The 23,504-nt window shown below is 45.4% G+C and overlaps 1 protein-coding gene and 1 long non-coding RNA gene across 3 annotated transcripts in view; one reads left to right on the top strand and one right to left on the bottom strand.

Moving 5' to 3' along the window:
* Positions 1–17,354, top strand: part of CHMP7 (charged multivesicular body protein 7) — a 44,601-nt gene extending 27,247 nt beyond the window's left edge. The window contains exons 7-12 of one of the 2 annotated variants that reach the window (XM_073654012.1): positions 656–775; positions 1,459–1,557; positions 2,156–2,216; positions 2,617–2,745; positions 7,768–7,866; positions 15,892–17,354. In XM_073654012.1, coding sequence (XP_073510113.1) covers positions 656–775; positions 1,459–1,557; positions 2,156–2,216; positions 2,617–2,745; positions 7,768–7,866; positions 15,892–15,929 — 546 coding nt within the window. In that variant the 3' untranslated portion in view covers positions 15,930–17,354. Of the gene's footprint in view, positions 1–655; positions 776–1,458; positions 1,558–2,155; positions 2,217–2,616; positions 2,746–3,347; positions 3,421–7,767; positions 7,867–15,891 lie in introns of those variants that run through there. The other variant, XM_073654013.1, reaches the window with a different exon arrangement.
* LOC141166866 (uncharacterized) overlaps positions 3,397–23,504 on the bottom strand; it is a 100,411-nt gene continuing 80,303 nt past the window's right edge. The window contains exon 3 of the long non-coding RNA XR_012251354.1: positions 3,397–3,911. This is a non-coding gene — a long non-coding RNA (uncharacterized lncRNA). The remainder of the gene's footprint in view (positions 3,912–23,504) is intronic.

The raw sequence follows: 23,504 nt of genomic DNA on the forward strand, positions 1-23,504 counted from the left end.
GGAATGGCTTTTTTTTTTTACAATTTCACCACACTTGGAATTTTTTTCCCTTTTTCGAGTGGGCTGTATGGTAAGATCAATGGTGTCGTTTAAAAGTACAACTCGTCCCGCAAGAAACAAGCCTTCACACGGCCATATTGATGGAAAAATAAAAAAAAGTTATGGCCCTGGGAAGAAGGGGAGCAAAAAAACGAAAATGGAAAACCACAAGGTGGTGAAGAGGTTAATCACCCCACCCCTGACACCCTCTCCTCTTTCTTAATGTTAAAAATAAAGAAAAAAAACCTTACACTTTCAATATCGCTGCTGGTGTAAAATTGTCCAATCTAATGAAAATAACGAATTGCATTTTATTTATTTTTTTTACCTCCCCCAAAAAAATGCAATAAAACAAGATGAAAGTATCCTATGTTCCTGGAATGGTAGCAATAAAACGTACAGTTCACCCTGTAAGAATTTTCTGTGGTGGGAAGGGGCAGAAGAATAGTTTCCCTTTCCTAATTACGCAGGGAAATGGATATTTAATCCTACAGGAGAAGTAATGGCGGCCATATTGGTGTCACCCAGCTCTTCACAAATGTGATTCTGAGACGTGTTCTTCCTGGCTTCTTTTACTTGTTCTGCCTCTTCCTCCTCATATTCTTTTGTTTCTTAGGCACTTCGATGTCTTCGTCGTAGGAAACTGGCCGAAAAGCGGATATCTGCGCTGCAGGGCAAGCTGGACACAGTGCAGAGCATCCTGGAGAGAATATCAATGGCCGAGACTGATCGCAAGGTGACAGACTAGTGACGATACACCGGGGAGGATGGCACCGCTACTGGGACAACCTGATAAACCAAAACATGGGGGCGCCACACGCCACAAGTAGTAATACTGCACGAAGAAACACATGGAAGGCTGAAAATACAAGCGATTGCCTCTCCTGACAGGTTTACGGAAATAGTTGCATTTTATATTTAAATAATTTTCCATTTTTTTCTCCTCCTCTGTTGTTCCTCCTGGAAATTTGATGAAATTGATGTCTGGGTGATACCATTTTTTGGGGAATTGGGTGCCTAGCCACATAGTCTGATACTGTCTAGACTAATTGGAGGACAACGGTAACACCAAGTTGGCAATTTATTTATATAATTTCCGGAGAAGTAACAGAAGAACAGCACAGCTCACAGTTCTAACAAAAGTTGGCAAGCGTCATTATTTAATGGAGAATATAAGCATTTACTAAAATGGACATATCGGGATGGCTGAGAGGTCGTGTTGGGTGCGGCTTTGACCCTCTAATCCTCCCGCATCCTAGTAGTCCTTCGCACCGAGCGATGTAGTCACCAACCTCTGCCTTTATAGGGCGGTCCAGTATGGCAGCCGGGAAAAGGAGGATTTGCAATTTTTTTTCTGCAGAAATGATCAAAAATGTATTCTTTATTTGTACATTAATGTCATAATTTGTGGCTTTTTAGGTGGTGTCCGCTTACCAGATGGGGGTCTCTGCTCTGCGATCAGCACTGAAGGATGTCAATCTGGAGAAGACAGAAAGTCTAGTAGAGCAGATACAGGAGGTAATAAAAAATGTTTATATATGACCTGTATACATATACCGTATGTATGTGCACATATAGATATATGCGTGTGTGTGTATGTATGTATGTATGTATATATATATATATATATATATATATATATATATATATATATATCTCTATTCTATTCTATTCTACCCAATGTCAGCCAATATTGGCCATAGTCATTAAATATGGTGCCGGCCCCATTTCCCAATATTGGGCATAGTAAATAAATACAGTAGCAGCTACACTTCCCAGTATCGGCCATGGCAATGGTCTACAACCAGTTTTCTAAGCCTATGTTATACGTACTGCAGCGGGCCCATGCTATGCCTGTACACTGTACTGTGTATGGTCATAGTGTTGGGGGGGATTTGGACATCAGTTATTTCAATAGGGGGTTATTGACTTAGAAATATACTTAGACACACTGGTCTATTTAATCCTGTAGTAGGTCCTGGTAATGGGATCCATCCGTGTATAAGTTACTTGAGATCCTCGATGTCTGAGGTTTTCACTTTTTATTTCTGAGGATTTATATCTTAAGCTGTGTGTCCTTCCTGAAGACATAAGGATATCATTCATTGTCTTGCAGTTCTGTGACTTACAGGACGACATCAGCCAGACCCTGGCAGGAGCAGCGCCCAGTGATCTCGGTAAGTACAGGCTTCTCGTGGTACTGTGAGTGATTTTTGGTGATTTTGCACAAATTTTTCTTACGGTTTTGGAGTAAAAGGGTTTTTCCACTCTCCCTCTTGGATGAGCATTATTGCTACATTAATTACTCATACAGTCTTAAAGGGTTTCTCTGGTGTCGCTCATTTCTGCATCGGGAGGTGGATGGCACTGATGGCGTTACGTAGGCAGGTGCCTGCTGGAACAGGTACACGGACATTTCAGCCCCCTTAGCCGCCATAGCTGAATGCTGATGCTTTTATTCTGGCGCTGCATGCAGGACAATGGCGCCTAGTGTATATTTGTACATGCTTTATGGATGAATGCTGCGGCCAGTCATTGCAACCTGGGACTTAATTGTACGTCTTCTTATCACTCCAGACGTGGACGCAGATGAGCTGGAGAGAGAGCTGGATGAGATTCTTCAGAAGGAAGTAGTGGACCTTCCTGAGGTTCCCACCGGCCCATTCATCACCTCTCCACAGCACCCTCCTCTGGTTGATAACAGAGGTGAGCAAATTTTACTTTTTCTATAGATTAAGGGCCTGTATATATGACCGCCGATCGGTAAAGTTTTGCCAATCAGCGGTTGTTTAATAGCCTCTTTATACAGGCAGACCAAGTAAACTAACAGGACCATGCTATTCAGAGAGTGATGATTGTTTGTGCCGCACAAAAGATCATTTCACGAAGTGAAAGATCGTTTTGCTCCTTATCGGGTGACCGGCAGCCTGTTTACACGGCAAAATAATTGTGAAACGAGAGTTTTCAACACATGTTCATGATTATCTTGTAGTGTAAATGCAGCTTAAGGGACCATTTGGACGGGACAATTTTTGCCTATAAACCAGTGGTGATCGATTTGCATTATATGATTGTTCTGTGTGCATGTTGTCGGAAACGCGTCCCCCTGTTTACACTGGGGGTAAACGTGCTGCCAACAACGCTGATTTAATGACCTATATAAAAGATGATCCAGTCACCAGCTTTGTTTGAGGAAAGTGTTTTTTTGGGGGGTTGCAGTGGGGTTATTGGTGGAAGAGTTAAATTTTTTATTAATGTCATTTTAGGATACATATTCTAATTTGATCACTTTTCATTCCATTTTTTAGGAGGTTGGATGACCAAAAAAAAACCCCAAAAAACAGAACATCTTGAGCTATAAATGTATCATCCACTGTGTTGGTAAATAACATGTCAATGGATTTGGATCCCTTCGGGGGGCGATTCTTTATTTTTTTGTTATTTAAAGGGAAGCAGGTTTTCCCGATATAAAGAAGTCCACCACCTTTAAGTCATAATTGCTATTTCCCAGCATATCTATGAAAATACTTATTATAATCCTCGATTGCCGTATGCTGATCGGTCCGATGGGTGTCGCTGGTCTGTGCTCACCGCTTCCTCTATCCCTGCAATCGCCGGGAATTTTTACATTATAATAAATTAATTCATTCAATATAGTAAACTGTTATTTAATTTTCACTTCATTTTTTTTTTTCTTCATTATTTCTATGAAAATTTTTTCTGAGACTTTCATTTTTCAGTAATGTATAGAAATCTTCTAATTAATATGTAGATCTCTAATAAATGTATATTATAAAGAATATCCACTCGCTTAGTGTGCAACTCCATATAGAGGAACTCATCCAATGTCCGATCAACGCATTTGAGGACGTCTAAAATGGGGGAAAAAAAAAAAAGAAGATTTAGAAAAAGAAAGCAGAATTATTGATCTCATAATCACAATTTAAACCTGTAAAAATCTGAGGTTGGGTGGGTTGTATTAATCACCTAGGCAGATTAACGATGCAATTAGTTTTATTTCTTCCATCCAAGGTCATACAGCAACTCCAGGTAGATGGCCAAAGCACAATGCCCTCAGTTCCCAAGATCCTAACCTGGGGCCGGTAGTTCTACGGCCCCATTCCAGGCAATACCCACTGTCTCCCAACTTTTGGTTGGCCAACAGCTTTTGTACCTTACGCCGGTATAGTCTGCAATCACAGCCTGTGATATCCGTCGTGTGGAGGAACATGACTGTAGCATGTGTATCCCGCTCCAGCCAGCAACAGCGCCCCTTTCCCATTTCCCAGTCAGTGTCGTGTCCTAAATACCCCGTAATTGGAATCACTCCCAACCCCCCACCCCCCCTTCCCCAAAGCTAACTGTGCATTAGTGGAGGTATTCTCCTGCAACCGACCCCATTAACTGGAACTGCACTTGAGACCCCCTGCGGTAACGGCTCCACTGGGTCTACTATCCCCCACCACACAGTGGGAATAGTGGCTGGGAGAACAATGGCTTGAGGCCCCTAAAGCAATAACGAGAGTAATGGAACGATTGCTTTACTTGATTACCAATCTCATGTCTTGTCTTATGTATGCATAAGATTCAGCCCGCACATCTTCCTCTGCTTCCTGTCACTGAATGGAAACATCAATTCCTGAGGGTGAACTGACGAGCAAGCAAATCTCTAACACAAAACAACAATAAGATCGATGGAACCGGTGCTCCGTGCTGGAAAAAGTCTGGATTCCGCTCTACGTGCATTGGTCCAGTAGTCTTTATTCCAAGGCCAGCTCATCGCAAAACTATTAGGGGGAGATAATGTATTTAAAGTATGTGTCCAATATGCTTCTCTACGAAGGAGAATCTTTTTAATGTTACCACCTCGATTATGTCCCATTTTAGAAAGAAATTACTGTATAGATATTCTGATCTGGCTACCCATATCTGCGCCAACCAATTTATTCCTAATGTTAGGTAATTTCTTATTACAAATCAACGGAGGATTTTTAACTTTTGCTATGTTGGGATATGCTTAATGCAAAATATATTAACAATATGAGTTATTTTTACATTAATAAGGTGAAATTCCCTGACAAAAGGAATCCGTGCGTTTTTTTTGTCTTTTAATGGATTTTTTTAAAGCCAAAGTGTCCAGTTTAACCTTATTTAAGAGGTGTACGGGGTAACCCCCTATCATGAAAATTTAGATTCCATCTCCATCAGTCTACGTTCACATGACAAAGGGTTGGTGACAATCCTCCGAATTCTCTGAAATGGTGATTTAGCGCGCACCCATATTCATCCCTATCAAAATGTAGTAGACTATTTATATCCATGTTTTTTTTTTGTTTGTTTTTTTTTAAAGATCAATGTCAAACCCATAATTGTGATTCTTAATGATCATAGTATCAAGAAAACGTATTTCATGTAGACTGTAATTCCTCCCCAATACTGAAAAGTCAACAGCTCTTCCAGTGGTCTCTTCCATACACAAAAAATGTCATCTATACATCTATGCCATACATGTCAAACTCTGGCCTATGTGCCAAATGTGGCTCGCAGGGTGATTATACCTGCAACACCAGAATGGTCACCACTATGGGGGCCCATTATACTGTATGGAGGACTGTGTGGGGCCCATTATACTGTATGGAGGACTGTGTGGGGCCCATTATACTGTATGGAGGACTGTGTGGGGCCCATTGTACTGTATGGAGGACTGTGTGAGGTCCATTATACTGTATGGAGGACTGTGTGAGGTCCATTATTCTGCATGGAGGACTATGTGGGGCCCATTATTCTATATGAAGGACTATGTGGGGCCCATTATTCTGCATGGAGGACTATGTGGGGCCCATTATTCTGCATGGAGGACTATGTGGGGCCCATTATTCTGCATGGAGGACTATGTGGGGCCCATTATTCTGCATGGAGGACTATGTGGGGCCCATTATTCTGCATGGAGGACTATGTGGGGCCCATTATTCTGCATGGAGGACTATGTGGGGCCCATTATTCTGCATGGAGGACTATGTGGGGCCCATTATTCTGTATGGAGGACTATGTGGGGCCCATTATTCTGTATGGAGGACTATGTGGGGCACATTATTCTGTATGGATGACTATGTGGGGCCCATTATACTGTATGGAGGACTGTGTGGGGCCCATTAGTCTGCATGGAGGACTGTGTGGGGCTCATTAGTCTGCATGGAGGACTGTGTGGGGCCCATTAGTCTGTATGGAGGACTATGTGGGGCCCATTAGTCTGTATGGAGGACTATGTGGGGCCCATTAGTCTGTATGGAGGACTATGTGGGGCCCATTAGTCTGTATGGAGGACTATGTGGGGCCCATTAGTCTGTATGGAGGACTATGTGGGGCCCATTAGTCTGTATGGAGGACTATGTGGGGCCCATTATTCTGTATGGAGCACTATATGGGGCCCATTATACTGTATGGAGGACTATGTGGGGCCCATTATTCTGTATGGAGCACTATATGGGGCCCATTATACTGTATGGAGGACTATGTGGGGCCCATTATTCTGCATGGAGGACTGTGTGGGGCCCATTATTCTGTATACTTGTTTCCCGCAACTTTGTCCAAGTTTTTTCATTTTGGCCCCCTTTGTGTATGAGTTTGACATCCCTGATCTGTGCCACATTTTCACATGTAGCTGAAATAAAGGATTGATTATATGACATTTTCTTCAAAAAATGTCATATAAATATTTGCAAATAGGTGGGGGGGGCACATTAGGACCCATCGCCGAGCCTCGTCTCTGATTTATAGAAAGTGTCCTGAACTAAAAAATAGTTTTCATTCAGTACTAATGTCAAAGGATCGATAATAAAATTCCTTTGTGGTGAAGGAAAATTAATTCCAAAAGCCATTTAGTTGCCTCCAACCCTTTCTGATGTTCTAATGGAGGTGTACAAGCTGACCACATCTATAGTTAGGCAGAATATTATTAATACCTTTGATCTTGTTCAAGAAGTCATCAGTATCCAATTAAAAAGGATTCATTTGTTTGGTTTTTTTTTTAAGTGTCAAAATTTTCTCAAATCTGATAGATAATGGTACCAATAAAGGTAGATGGATAAAGATCCAAATTGATTGACGTAACAATTTGTCAGCCTGGAGGATTGATAAGAGTTTTATGGACTTTGGGCAGGACATAAAATATAGTTTGGTAGGATCATCCTTAACCCCTTAACGACCTATAATGTATAGGTATGTCATAAGTCGTCTCCCTCTCTTTGATGCGGGCTCCGGCACTGAGCCCGCATCTTTTCAGGCACATGAAGGCTGAAGCCCTTCTATGTGTAGCACAAGAAATCGGATGATCGCAGCTTCAAGTTTCCTAAAGACACTATTCAAGCAAGTAAAAAGTGTAAAAAAAAAAAAAAAAAAAATGTTTTAAAAATATAAAAAAATATAAAACTTCAAATCACCCCCCTTTTGCCCCATTCAAAAAATAAATAAATAAATAAATGCACGTGTTTGGTATCGCTGCGTTCAGAAATGCACGATCTATCAAAATATAAACTAAATGAATCCGATCGATAAATGGCGAAAGAAGAAAAAAAATCAAAACTCCAGAATTAAGATTTTTTTGGTCGCCGCAACACTGAAATAAAATGCAATAACTGACGATCAAAACAATGTATGTACCCCAAAATGGTATCACTAAAAATGTCAGCTCGCACTGCACTGTCTCCTAAACGTCTCTATTCCTTATAGCTCTGGACATGAGTGGGATGCTTTCTGCCCTTCCAGATGTCCCCAGCGGTCCCATCACTGGTTATCCAGCACATCCTGCAGTGGGACTGAATATTCGAGGTGAGGTTTTCTATAGACAGGACTATGATCCTTTGGTAATTAAACTGCATTATGCCCCAATAAAATTGCAGACTAAACTGAAATATAAGTTAATGATTACTTATTTTATTTCTGTTGTTTATAATAACGCTAATGTATTCCATAGTGCTGTGCAGAGATTGACCATTTACATTAGTTCCTGACCCCAGATACACGCTAGGACCAATTTCACATAGAGAGAACATACAATGTCAATGCATATGCTACCCTTGACCACTTGCCCATTGTGCTGCCCTAAAAAGACTTGAAGAACTAGCTGACGCCCTCAAGAAACTCTACTTTCAAAGTGCATTGTAAATTGTCTTGTGTTTTCTGCCATTGCTGCTCGCGGAGCTGCAGGTTTAGAGTTCAGTGGGCGTTCCCTATGATCCATGTTTGCAGTCTGTAACCTCGGAGCAGCAGCTGCATTAACTCTGCACACATGGATCTTGATTGGAGCTCCATTTAAAAGTAGTATGATATATAATCTATATATTTTTGTATAAGTTCTTGAGTTTTTTAAAAAGTTTTCTTTTAAATTACAAAAAAATAAACAACACATAAAGACTGCAAACATGAATATACACTTTAATAGATGCTTGAATGATATTCTATATTATTTGTAACTCATAGGAATATACTGTACTGTGCAAACTTTTTAGGCCGGTCTGGGAAAGAGTTTTATTTTTAAGTATTCTTACTTTGTACTATGAACACTTACTTTGTATTTTGTTAATTTATTAAAAAATAAGTGAACAAAAGAGAAAGCTAAATCCCATCAATATTTGGTGAGACCACCTATTGCCTTCAAAACAGTATGAAAGCATCAATTCTTCCAGGTACACTTGTACTTGTGCACAGTTTCGAAGGAACTCTGCAGGGAGATTGTTCCCAACGTCTTGGAGAACTAACCACAGATCTTCTGTGGATGTCACTTGTGTAAATTCTTTAATTTCATGTAATCCCACACAGACTGGATGATGATCAGGGCTCTTTGATGGCCAAATCATCACTTCCAGGTCTCCTTGTTCTTTACTCTGAAGTTCGCTTTTATCGACTATTGAGATTGGCTGTATGTTTTGGTGTTGTTGTCTGACTGCAGAATAATAAATAATAATAATAATCTTTATTTATATAGCGCCAACATATTCCGCAGCGCTTAACAATTCACAGGTTCATGTACAACAGTCATAAGTAACATAGCTAAAGATAATACAATAATTACAGCAAAAATAATGACGACCCTGCTCCTAAGAGCTTACAATCTACAATGAGGTGGGGGTGACACAAAGTACAATGGCTTATTTACAAGGATGGTCCAGCCATCTTGAGGGGATGAGGGATAGATAGAGGCTGCATGAGCTTATCACCAGCCAGTATCTAGTGCTTTTTGGTTGGGTGGAGACTTATGTTTGGAGAAATAAGGAATGGGCTATGAGAATATAAAAGGACTTTGATTAGGGAACGTGATAGGCCACCCTAAACAGATGTGTTTTTAGGGAGCGCCTAAAACTGTGTAAATTGTGGTTCATCCTAATTTCTTGGGGTAGAGCATTCCAAAGAATAGGTGCAGCTCGGGAGAAGTCTTGAAGCTGGGAGTGGGAGGTACGGATTAGTGCGGATGTTAGTCGAAAGTCGCTTGCAGAGCGTAGAAAACGGGTAGGCCGATAGACAGAGATGAGGGAAGAGATGTAGGGGGGTGCCACACTGTGGAGAGCTTTGTGGGTGAGAACAAGCAATTTAAATCGGATCCTATAATTCATGGGCAGCCAGTGCAATGACTGGCACAGAACGGAAGCGTCTGAGTAACTATTAGCCAGATAGATGACCCTGGCTGCAGCATTAAGGATGGACTGGAGGGGGGGAAAGTCGAGTGAGGGGGAGGCCAATTAAGAGAGAGTTACAGTAGTCAAGGCGGGAGTGGATCAGGGCAACAGTGAGGGTTTTTGTTGTTTCCAAGGTGAGAAAGGGGCGGATTCTAGAGATGTTCTTCAGGTGCAAGCGACAAGAGTGGGCAAGAGATTGTATGTGGAGGGTGAAGGAGAGATTGGTGTCAAACACAACGCCCAAGCAACGCGCCTGCTTGCTCGGCCTTATTGTGGTGCCACACACTGAGAGAGAGATGTCAGATTTAGAGAGGTGAGTGGACGGCAGGAACAGAAGAAGTTCAGTTTTTGAGAGGTTGAGTTTCAGATAGAGAGCGGACATGATTTTAGAAACTGCGGCCAGACAGTCACTGGTGTTCTGTAGTACAGCGTGGGTAAGGTCAGGGGATGACGTGTATAGTTGTGTGTCATCAGCATAAAGATGATACTGCAAACCAAATTTGCTGATTGTCTGTCCAATTGGGGCTGTGTAGAGAGAGAAGAGAAGAGGGCCAAGGACTGAACCCTGAGGAACCCCAATAGTGAGAGGAAGAGGGGAAGAAGTGGAGCCAGCGAACGATACACTGAAAGAGCGGTCAGATAGGTAGGAGGAGAACCAGGAGAGAGCAGTGTCCTTTATGCCGATTGAGTGAAGCATAGAGAGTAGGAGGTGGTGGTCAACGGTGTCAAAGGCTGCAGAGAGGTCAAGAAGAATGAGCAAAGAGTGGTCACCATTGTGTTTTGCTGTCAGAAGGTCATTGGTTACTTTGATGAGTGCAGTTTCTGTAGAATGTAGAGGGCGGAAGCCGGACTGTGATGGGTCTAGAAGAGAGTGAGTGGAGAGGTAGCTGGTAAGGCGGGAGTAGACCAGGCGCTCCAAGAGTTTAGAGATGAAGGGAAGATTGGAGACTGGTCTGTAGTTGTTTGTGCAGGAAGGGTCAAGAGAGGGCTTTTTTAATAATGGAGTGATGATGGAGTGTTTGAAGGAGGAGGGGAAGATACCCGAAGAGAGGGAGAGGTTGAAGATTTTAGTTAGGTGAGTAGTGACGACTGAAGAAAGAGGCTGGAGTAGATGTGAGGGGATGGGGTTAGTGGTGCATGTGGTGGGATGAGAAGAAGAGAGGAGCCTGGAGACTTCGTCTTCTGTGACTGGGTCAAATGTGGAGAGGGATCCAGAGGGGATGTGCGGGGGGGTGGGAGTCACGGCACTTTGTGGCTGGGAGCTGATTTCCTGACGGATGGTGTCTATTTTCTCTGTGAAGTAGGAAGCCAGGTCTTCAGTACAAATGTCCGTGGTGGGGGCCTGCGCTTTAGGACTGAGGAGGGAGTGAAAGGTATCGAAGAGTTTTTTGGGGTTGTTGGATAGTGAGGAGATCAGGGTGGTGAAGTAGGTCTGTTTGGCGAGGTGAAGGGCAGAGTTATATGTTTTTAACATAAATTTGTAGTGGATAAAGTTTTCTGGTGTCCGAGTTTTCCTCCATAGCCGTTCGGCACTTCTAGAGCATCGCTGGAGAAATCGGGTTTGCGGTGTGAGCCAGGGCTGTTTTACTCTGTGTTTAGAGGTTCTGAGGGTGAGGGGCGCTAATTGGTCCAGCATGCTTCTGAGAGTGTCATTGTAGTGGTTTACAGCCAGATTAGGACAGGAAGAAGAGGAGATTGGGGACAGTGATGAGTGAAGGGAGTCTGTGAGTGTATGAGGGTTAATGGCTTGTAGATTTCTGAATGTGTGATAGGTAGGAGTGTGCTGGGGCGGGCGAGGATTTGTGAGCGTGAAGGAGAGAATGTTATGATCAGAGAGGGGAAGAGCGGAGTTATTTAGGTGGGGGATTGAACTAAGCCGGACAAAGACCAGATCAAGGGTGTTTCCATCTTTGTGTGTCTCAGAGGTTGAAAGCTGTGAGAGGCCGAGAGAAGTGGTTAAAGATAGAAGCTGGGATGCGGATGAGGAGGTGGGGCTGTTTATGGGGATGTTGAAGTCTCCCAGGATAAGGGTTGGTAAATCTGAGGACATGAAGTGTGGCAGCCAGGCAGAAAAATGGTCAAGGAACTGGGTGGGTGAGCCTGGGGGACGGTATACGACCGCTACTCTGAGGGAGAGGGGATGGAAGAGCCTGATGGTGTGTACCTCAAAAGAAGGGAATGAGAGTGATGGTACTGGCGGGATGACCTGGAAGGTGCATTGTGGGGACAGGAGTAAGCCGACTCCACCACCAAGTCTGTTCGCAGGTCTCGGGGAATGGGAAAAATGCAAGCCGCCATGAGAAATAGCAGCAGGGGAGACAGTGTCAGAGTCCTGGATCCAGGTTTCAGTGAGGGCCAGCAGATTGAGAGAGTTGGTCAGAAAGTAATTGTGCAGGAAAGGAAGCTTGTTGCATACAGACCGTGGATTCCACAGTGCGCAGTTGAAGGAGGGAGATGAAGGAGTACAGCTGATGTTAATTAGGTTAGCAGGGTTTCGATGTGAGGTGGGGGAGAGGTTGAGATTGGTGGAGGGTGGTCCGGGGTTAGGAGAGATGTCCCCTGAAATGAGTAGTAGCAGTAAAAAGAGAAAGAGCAGATAGTTTTTGGATTTGTGACATGGTTTCTTGTGCAGTACCTTTGGATGGGACAGAGTGAGATTTTTCAGGAAATTCAAAAGAGCATGGGAGCTGTACATGGGAGAGGGAAGGAGAGGGGCAGATATGGATGTGTGGTGCTGGAGGGGGGATGGGGCGGTGAGTGTGTATGAAAAAAGCACATAGAAGTAAGGACACAGGAATAAAATACATAGATAGCAAAGAGTACAAAGTGTGGGTTACCTGACTCCTGCCCTGAATGGCTGCCATTGAAATGACTGTCAGAGACACTTGTCGAATAGGACACTTTGCTGAATAAGGACACGTGCATGCACCCCACACCGCGTGCACCCCTTACAATGCATCTAGATTTATAGGAAGGACTATAGCATCAGGTGAGAGGGATTGTGGGAGCTGCTTGTGACTAAATTGCCAGCTGTTCAGCTCACCAGGGGAGTGGAGGCCTGATCAAAGACACAGACCTAACACACTATGCCTGACACAGTATAACACCTTTGACCAGTAGATAAAGTCTACAATGATGGAAGGACACAGTGACTATTGAATACAATGCATCAAATAACAGAGCACAGATCCAGCAAGCAGAGATTGTATACCATAGAATAGTTTCAACATGAGGGTTCAGCAGATGACAGAAACAGCAAGCAGAGATTGTAAGAACTAATCCGACACCTCACAGTTGATATTACATGATGGATCAGTATCTGCCTGTATTTCTCATTATTGAGCACACCATTAATCTCTACCAAATACCCAACTCCATTTTCTGAAATGCAGCCGTAAACTTGCAGGACCCTCCTACATGCTTCACTGTTCCTGCAGACATTTATTATTGTACCGCTTTCCAGACCTTTGTTGAACCAACTGCCTTCTGAAACAGACAAATATTTCACAGTTTTACTGATAAGCCCAGAACAGCTGCTGCAATTTTTCTGCACCGCAGTTCCTATGTTTTCTTGCATAGTTGAGTCGCTTGGCCTTGTTTACATGTAAAATCTCCAGCTCGTGGTGGGCCGTAAATTTCATTTACTTCTGCTTTTGTTCACATTCCCAGGGGAATGCAGCAGAGTCTCAATGTATCCTATGTGGTGTATATACCACAGTCTCTGTGTCTCCTACGTGGTGTGTGTGTGTGTGTGTGTGTGTGTGTGTGTAATATATGTGTATATATATATATATATATATATTATAGCAGTCTCTGTGTCTCCTACGTGATGTACTTACAGCAGTCTCTGTGTCTCCTACGTGACGTACATACAGCAGTCTCTGTGTCTCCTACGTGACGTACATACAGCAGTCTGTGTCTCCTACGTGACGTACATACAGCAGTCTCTGTGTCTCCTACGTGACGTACATACAGCAGTCTCTGTGTCTCCTACGTGACGTCCATACAGCAGTCTCTGTGTCTCTTGCTGATGCAGTATAACTACCTGGTGTCTTGTTCCTGTGCTCAGTTTTGTATGTATGGTGTATTATTATTATTATTATTTATTATTATTCCATGGCCTGTGTAGCAGAGTTTAACTGTTCTGCATCCAGTTATAAGCCGCCTACACAGCTGCCGACTCTGCAGTGACGCTCCAAGAAGGTCCTTACAGAGTCATAGGGACCAGCCCTACATCTGAAGTCAGTGGGCGGTCTGCAAACTGCTTCTGACAAACATCAGAAATGTAATATATATTTATGTATATACATACATTGCTTGCATACAGGAAGGTTATAGGGGATATTGGACAGTTGAGCTCCTACTTTTGCCTGGAGGCTTCTATAAGGGTATTTGCATATATATCACTAGTTTGTGACTAGACCTCCTGATCACCTTAAGGTTATGAATCAGAGATGTCATAAATCACTAGCTAGATCTTTAAAACCCAAGATAAATTGAAATGATGACGTGGACACTTTTTTCTTTTTTTTATGATTTATTTTTTTCTTCCTCTTCATTCCAAGAGCCATAACTTTTTTTCTATTTTTTATTTTACCTGTCAACATTACTTTTTTTTTTTTTACACGTCCTACTCCGGGACATGAAATCCCCCAGCCACAGGCTTAATGGAGGCACCAAAATGGACTGAGATTGACAGCAGCTTCACTCTGGTCACTATTGTTAGAGACCGGGGTCAGCTATATAAAATACAGCCGCACCCGATGTAGGACGTACTTTTGCACCCTTTGTCAGTAAGGGGTTAAAGTGGATCTGTCACCAGATTTCACATTGTACGGTGCATACATTATTATATGGATCTCTTACACCTGATGAGGCTGGCATACTTACTTTAATAATCTCTGTCAGAATGGCTATATAAGCCTTGTGATTAATATTAAAATGAGCCTTTTATGAGTGCAGATTTAGAACTCAGAAAATACTCATTTTAATATATGGATTATATGGTCATTGAAATGTATTTTCATAGTAAGCACACCAGCCTCATTTAGAGATCTAGTCACTGATCAGCTTTAACCCTTTATCTATGTCATACACCCTATGGGACCCCAGTGTAGAAATAAGTTTTTTTTTTTTTGTTTGTTTTTACTATGGCAAATGAGAGCCTAGCTGAGACCCCACAAGATTGCCATCCATGTTAGGCCATGCTTTACACTGACACTGTGTTACTCCAGTAATGTATTAGAATGCATGGTTATTAAAATATTAATATTAAAATAATGAAAGCAAATTAAATTAAAAATATTGCAAAAATTATCAAAACTAAAATAAGCTATACACATTTTATAAATATGTAACGTCCCATGTTTTTGTTTAAGGGAGTTGCCTTGTGAAGACAGCTTCCATCTTGATTCCTACTTGAAGCCCATAGAAGTCATAGGCCGTGTAAATCGGACTGCAATGCTCGGACTGGCTGGCAGCCCTCCCGATCCAAGCATGACTGCTGCATAGAAATATATGAAGCCAGTCCAAGCATTTTGTTACCACTGCTCCCTTAAGGAGAGGTTCTTGCTCTTTTGTAGACCCGGCCCATACATATTGTATATTTAAATAGTTGCTTATTAATTTATATGGCTAGCATGCAATACTATTTGTGCCCTGTAGTGGCCGCTATAGGGAAAACTTATCGCCACTTGCTACAACCATAAAAACTGATCGCCAGGGATTTCTTAAATCTGAGGTGCAGCGATCAGGCGATTACCAAGTCTTGTCGGTTTCCTAATGAAGTATGACACATACATGCAAATATTGCCAATAAAATAACATAGGAGAGACGTCTTGTTAGGTATACATAGTATCCTCATCAGTGAAGGAGGATTCATATACGCCATCCTGCATTACACCAGAAGCTACCCCTACACGTATTATCGACATCCTATGATGTGGACCATACACGTGCCATACAGATCACATCTCTGCCTGTGGGTTGATCGCTTGGTGTAAGCTCAGGACTAATGAGTGACTACATCCTTCACGCACTGCCCTGTGGAATATGTTGGCGCTATAGTAATTATAGGAAGCTTAATAAAAGAGGACAATGTTTTGAAAGTTAAAATGTGCTAAAAATCTGTCCTTAGTCTAATTAATATCCTAAATCTTCTCGTCCTGTTTTGCTCCCCAGAGGCTGATCCCCAGTTCCACCACGCGCTTCTTCAATGATCTTGGAACACGGGAAAAGTTTTGCAAAATCCAAGCTGTGTCATTTGAAGGGACATCTGTCTATTTGTGCGCCAATGAAGAGCTAAGAGCTAGTATTTCTTACTGAAGTGTTAGGAAAAATGTCATAGTTTGTTAAAATATTAAATTAAAGAGGAAAAAAGATTCACCGGACCCTGGTCCAGTGGCCGCATCAATAGTTTGTGACCTGCAGACCAGGGCCATGCGGACCTTTCTACTTGGCAGCGGTTAGGAGGAGGTTTGCACGTTACGGACATGGCCATTGGACCAAGGTCCTTCAAATAGTTTTCCGGTAAGAATGGATCTAAAGAGTCAATTAAAGAGTACATGCCCTTTTCCAAAAACTGTTGATGTATCATAGAGACATGGTAGAAGTTGTGATTGGTGGGGTTCCTGCTGTAGGACCTCCCACGATGGCTAAAACAATGCTTAGACTTATGGAGTCTGTCGTCAGTCTCCGGAGAGTGTGGATTGACTAAGCCCTTCTACATGAGCCATTAGTGGTGGTCTCAACATCTGCAACTCCATTGATCAAAACTTGACATGTCTCAGTGACAAACACTTATTTTCAGTGGACAACCCCTTATCTTCTATCCACAACATAGGTGACGACTTGCGGGGATCCTAAGGCTGGGTCAGACCCCCAGCGACAAAATGGGGAATTTTTTTTATCCCCAACTGGGAACTTTTATTCCCACTATAAAATGGTGTGTAACTTCAGCCATGTGCAGATCAACATGGATCCTTACAAATCTGGATCAGAGTAAAATAATTTGTAGCACATGGTATGTAAAATAACCAAGTGTGACTATTAGTTATAAAGTCAAACTTATTTAACTATTTTTATCTATTACAGTGCAACTAGAATAAAAAAAAAAATGAATTAACTTTGAAAGTTAAATAAAAAAAAATCTCTGCCGTTTTGTTACTGCAGCTCCTGTACAGATCTATTTGTCTCCATGGTAACAGACTACAAACAAGCCTTGCAGTCGTACTGCCTTCTATCTGTTCCTTTACAGCCTGATCACCCACGAAATGTACTTTAATTGTAGGCAACTCGTGGAAGGAAATATGGCTGCAAAGTTAGACCTCACAGGGTTTAGTGTTATGCACACGCCCGGACTGACTGGCGTGTGCGTGTTTATGTAGTGATTCCACTGTGCCATGAACCGGAGAGTGCCTGGAGGGGCGTAACTAAGTAGCTGCCCGATCCGACCAAGGTCGCACGACGGCATACGACGCCAGTGCACCAGGGAGGAACCGAGCAGAGGAACCAGGGTCTACTCCAGGTCAGACTCCGGACACGGCTGTTGACCCACACCGGGGAATACAGGAACAGGCAGACTAGAGCACAGGCTGGGTAGGGTCCAGTACAGACTGGGAGACAAATTCGAAACCGCAAACGCGGTAGACAGAGCTGAGCAAAGCGAAAACCGCAGACGCGGTGGACAGAGCTGAGCAAAGCGAAAACCGCAGACGCGGCGGACAGAGCTGAGCAAAGCAAAAACCGCAGACGCGGCGGACAGAGCTGAGCAAAGCAAAAACCGCAGACGCGGCGGACAGAGCTGAGCAAAGCAAAAACCGCAGACGCGGCGGACAGAGCTGAGCAAAGCGAAAACCGCAGACGCGGCGGACAGAGCGGAGCAAAGCGAAAACCGCAGACGGGGCGGACAGAGCAGAGCAAAGCGAAAACCGCAGACGGGGCAGACAGAGCAGAGCAAAGCGAAAACCGCAGACGGGGCAGACAGAGCAGAGCAAAGCGAAAACCGCAGACGGGGCAGACAGAGCAGAGCAAAGCGAAAACCGCAGACGGGGCAGACAGAGCAGAGCAAAGCGAAAACCGCAGACGGGGCAGACAGAGCAGAGCAAAGCGAAAACCGCAGACGCGGCGGACAGAGCTGAGCAAAGCGAAAACCGCAGACGGGGCAGACAGAGCAGAGCAAAGCGAAAACCGCAGACGCGGCGGACAGAGCTGAGCAAAGCGAAAACCGCAGACGCGGCGGACAGAGCTGAGCAAAGCGAAAACCGCAGACGCGGCAGACAGAGCTGAGCAAAGCGAAAACCGCAGACGCGGCGGACAGAGCAGAGCAAAGCGAAAACCGCAGACGCGAGGAACAGGGCTCTGTTCACACGGAACAGACTAGAAGTGAAAGGCAGAACCAGATACCCACAGGGTACTTGCAGAGAAGTAGCGAGTGGACCACAAACTCACAAACGGAAGTACAGTGACAACGAGCAGGAGTTAGGTACGAGTTCAGACTCTGCAGAAAAAGGAATGGAACGGACATAGAGAAAAAACAGGTAAAAGATAGGAGAGAGTTCAGACTGGAACTGAGTGTACGGAGGAGACCGACACTGCAGCGGGATACAGGAGCGGGTCTGGGAATACGGCCCCCAGAGAGGCAGGACGAACAGGCAAGGAGCGTGTTCTGACTGGCCTGGAAATACAGCCTCCAGGAGGGCGGAACGAACAGGCAAGGAACGAGTACAGACTGCAGGTTAAGGTACACAGATAGGACACAGTACAGACATGGGAACAGATACTGCAAGACAGGTAACATAGACAGGACCTGGCATGTCAGAGACAAAAGCCAACTGACAGGGCAAGATGCTCAGGCATCAGTTAATTGGGGCAGCTGATTTAAATACCAGGTGATAGACAGCAATAGGCTGAGGACGCACAAGGGGTGTGCCTGCAGCAGGTACAAAAAGCAGGAAGTGATCGGGCGCCGCCCTTAAGCAGCAGAAACAGACACAAACAGACAGCATGGAGGGAAGCCAGAGAGACACCCTGGACTGGAGATCAAGTACGCGCTCTTGCACAGTGGAAGATGGACCACTATGCAAGGACGCCGCCAGGTATGTTACAGTACCCCCCCCCTTACGCCCCCTCTTCTTCAGGCCTGCCAGAATGTTCCGCAGGGAACTCGAGGGCCAATCCTTTACTTCAAGGAGATCACTTCCACTGTCCACTGGAGAAACTGGTCTCATCTGGGTAGCTAGGATGCTACCTCCTATCCAGCCATCCTCAGCAACAGACGAAACAGGTGGAGTACCAGGAACAGCACACAAGGAAGTCTCTCTCCACTTATTATCAGGTAGCACCCCAGAGGGTTCAGGAGACAACTGGAAGTCCTCCGCCGGGTTGAAGGAGTGCAGAGACTCGGGGGTAACCTCTCCTTCGGGGTACATCTTGTCAAACTCACAGGATGAAATGGGCGAGGTATCAGGTACAAGATGTAGAAAAGTCCCTGTTACCTTGTTATCTGGTGGTACCCAGGAGGATTCAGAAAACAACTGGGGGTCCTCCGCCGGGTCGGAGTAGTGCAGAGACTCGGGGGTAACCTCTGCTTCGGAGTACACTAGGTCGGACTCGCTGGATGAAGCGGGCGAGGTATCAGGTACCGAATATAGAAGAGTACCTGTCCATTCGTTATCAGGTAGCACCCCGAAGGGTTCAGGAGACAACTGGAGGTCCTCCGCCTGGTCGGAGGGGTGTAGAGACTCGGGGATAACCTCTGCTTCGAGGTACATCTTGTCAAATTCACAGGAATAAATAGACGGGTTATCAGGTACAGGGTGAGAAAAAGTCACTGTCTCTTTGTTATCTGGTGGTACCCCGGAGGAGTCAGGAAACAACTGGAGGTCCTCTGCCGGGTCAGAACAGTGCAGAGGCTCGGGGAAAACATCTGCTTCAGAGTACACTAGGTCGGACTCACTGGACGAAGCGAGCGAGGTATCAGGTACAAAGTATAGGAGAGTCTCTGTCCTTTCGCTACCAGGTAGCACCCCGAAGGGTTCTGGAGACAACTGGAGGTCCTCCGCCTGGTCGGAGGGGTGTAGAGACTCGGGGGTAACTACCACTTTGGGGTACCCATTGTCAGGCTCACAGGACGAAGCGGACAAAGTATCGAGTACCGAGTGTAGAGAAGTCTCTCTCCATTTGTCATCAAGTGGTATCCCGGAGGATTCAGGAGGCAACAGGGGGTCCTCCGCCAGGTAGTAGAGGTGCACAGACTCAGAGGTAACCACAGCTTTGGAGCATCCTTGGACATGCACACCGGTTAAAGTGGGTGAAGCATCTGATGCCGGGTGCAGGAAGTTCTCCTGTGTGGAGTCTGGATGGGCAGAAGTCTCTTCGGGCAGGAGAACCGGTGCACTACCCACGCACATTACCCGTTGGGGCTTCTCCGGGATACAGGGAGATGAAGCTTCAGTAGGGACTTCAAGGTTGGGGTCAGGAGGTCTCAGGGAGGACAGACCCTGGCGTGACGGCTTGCCTCTACGTCTAGCACGTCTGGACTGCCTCTTGAGGTTGGGAGAAGTATTCCGGAAAGCGTAGTCACCCTGTGAGGATTCTGGGTGGGCAGTAGTCTCATTGGGCTGGAGGACTATTGCGCTACCCACACACATTACCCATCGGGGCTGCTCCGGGATATTGGGAGGTGAAGCTTCAGCAGGAGCCTCCGGGTTAGGATCATCGAAGACCATTAGAAAGGCCACCAGGAAGGCCATTAGGTCCAGGAGGATCGGATCCTGTGTTTCATATAGGGGGTTGATCCATTCCAAGGCATCACCCGCCAGGTAAGACATAATGAATGCCACCTTAACCCGATCGGTGGGAAAACATAGAGGGTAGAACTTGAAGTGTAGCATGCATTGCTCCACAAATGCACGACTTTGTCTTGGATCCCCATAGTAACGTGGCGGATCCGTAGGAACGAGAGCAGATAGATCCATCTGGACGGGTGCGTAATTCGCCTGGAACTCAGCTGAGAAAAAAAAAAAAAAAATTATTTATTTTTTAATGCATGTATTCGCTGAAAAACTTCTCAGAGAGCGAAGGCCGTGGGGCTCAACGGGAACCATGGCCTGAGCATGCTGTTATGCACACGCCCGGACTGACTGGCGTGTGCGTGTTTATGTAGTGATTCCACTGTGCCATGAACCGGAGAGTGCCTGGAGGGGCGTAACTAAGTAGCTGCCCGATCCGACCAAGGTCGCACGACGGCATACGACGCCAGTGCACCAGGGAGGAACCGAGCAGAGGAACCAGGGTCTACTCCAGGTCAGACTCCGGACACGGCTGTTGACCCACACCGGGGAATACAGGAACAGGCAGACTAGAGCACAGGCTGGGTAGGGTCCAGTACAGACTGGGAGACAAATTCGAAACCGCAAACGCGGTAGACAGAGCTGAGCAAAGCGAAAACCGCAGACGCGGCGGACAGAGCTGAGCAAAGCGAAAACCGCAGACGCGGCGGACAGAGCTGAGCAAAGCAAAAACCGCAGACGCGGCGGACAGAGCTGAGCAAAGCAAAAACCGCAGACGCGGCGGACAGAGCTGAGCAAAGCAAAAACCGCAGACGCGGCGGACAGAGCTGAGCAAAGCAAAAACCGCAGACGCGGCGGACAGAGCGGAGCAAAGCGAAAACCGCAGACGCGGCGGACAGAGCGGAGCAAAGCGAAAACCGCAGACGGGGCGGACAGAGCAGAGCAAAGCGAAAACCGCAGACGGGGCGGACAGAGCAGAGCAAAGCGAAAACCGCAGACGGGGCAGACAGAGCAGAGCAAAGCGAAAACCGCAGACGGGGCAGACAGAGCAGAGCAAAGCGAAAACCGCAGACGGGGCAGACAGAGCAGAGCAAAGCGAAAACCGCAGACGCGACGGACAGAGCTGAGCAAAGCGAAAACCGCAGACGCGACGGACAGAGCTGAGCAAAGCGAAAACCGCAGACGCGGCGGACAGAGCTGAGCAAAGCGAAAACCGCAGACGCGGCGGACAGAGCTGAGCAAAGCGAAAACCGCAGACGCGGCGGACAGAGCTGAGCAAAGCGAAAACCGCAGACGCGGCGGACAGAGCTGAGCAAAGCGAAAACCGCAGACGCGGCGGACAGAGCTGAGCAAAGCGAAAACCGCAGACGCGAGGAACAGGGCTCTGTTCACACGGAACAGACTAGAAGTGAAAGGCAGAACCAGATACCCACAGGGTACTTGCAGAGAAGTAGCGAGTGGACCACAAACTCACAAACGGAAGTACAGTGACAACGAGCAGGAGTTAGGTACGAGTTCAGACTCTGCAGAAAAAGGAATGGAACGGACATAGAGAAAAAACAGGTAAAAGATAGGAGAGAGTTCAGACTGGAACTGAGTGTACGGAGGAGACCGACACTGCAGCGGGATACAGGAGCGGGTCTGGGAATACGGCCCCCAGAGAGGCAGGACGAACAGGCAAGGAGCGTGTTCAGACTGGCCTGGAAATACAGCCTCCAGGAGGGCGGAACGAACAGGCAAGGAACGAGTACAGACTGCAGGTTAAGGTACACAGATAGGACACAGTACAGACATGGGAACAGATACTGCAAGACAGGTAACATAGACAGGACCTGGCATGTCAGAGACAAAAGCCAACTGACAGGGCAAGATGCTCAGGCATCAGTTAATTGGGGCAGCTGATTTAAATACCAGGTGATAGACAGCAATAGGCTGAGGACGCACAAGGGGTGTGCCTGCAGCAGGTACAAAAAGCAGGAAGTGATCGGGCGCCGCCCTTAAGCAGCAGAAACAGACACAAACAGACAGCATGGAGGGAAGCCAGAGAGACACCCTGGACTGGAGATCAAGTACGCGCTCTTGCACAGTGGAAGATGGACCACTATGCAAGGACGCCGCCAGGTATGTTACATTTAGTTTGTTGTCCGTTACAATGAAGATTCTAGAGACCTTGGCCCTGAAGTTTTTTAGAAAGGTGAATATAATTGTTCTATCTTCGTTCAATAATTCTATCCTGTGTTATAATGAACTATTGATTTAGTGTATTCGCCGGTCATTAATGCGGTAATGGTTCCAATGGGTGAACTTTTCACACCTCTACATGACGTTTCTGCTGATCTCCAAAGATTCTCTTGATCCCTGGTCACGGGCTTTGATTGCCTGCAGTGTGGCTGGCTTCAACTTGTTTCGGCCATGACACTTTTTTGCAGAGATTACATTTTTTTTTTTCATTTTTCCAAAGTCTCAGCGAAACTCCAATGTTGAAAAAAACACTCTATGGTCGCAACGTGTGAACCCGGCTGAAAAGCTGAACATGGACGACATGAAGCTAGCAGCTAGTTCCATTACCCAAATAAGCTTGTTACTGAGCGCTCATTCAGACGAGCATTTTTCACTTCACTCCATGTTTTACACCCATTATACCCTACGGGGCCAATTTTTTTTTTTTCTTTTAATTTTTTTGCTGATGGAGCGCTCACAAACATGTTCGTTTTTGATCCTAGTCGCAACTTAAACTCGCCGGTGCATATCAATAAATCCTTGAAGACAAAAGAAAGGATGTCATCCAAGTGTTGTCTGAATGGGTAGGAGCAGCTTGACCCACTGGTGGTAAAAATGCACACAAATCAAAAATGGATGAAAATGATTCAATGAGAACTTTGGATGACACCCCATGCGGGGGCTTCTTTTGGCTGAAATATATCGTTGGCACAAATCGTTTAACAGCTATCAAGACTGAACACTGGAGGCAGTGACACGGTTGTGTGGAAGGTTTGGTTCCCG

Source organism: Phyllobates terribilis, unplaced genomic scaffold (genome assembly GCF_046119375.1).
Source record: "Phyllobates terribilis strain yellow unplaced genomic scaffold, ASM4611937v1 Scaffold_11__3_contigs__length_659146591, whole genome shotgun sequence".
Classification (NCBI taxonomy): domain Eukaryota; kingdom Metazoa; phylum Chordata; class Amphibia; order Anura; family Dendrobatidae; genus Phyllobates; species Phyllobates terribilis.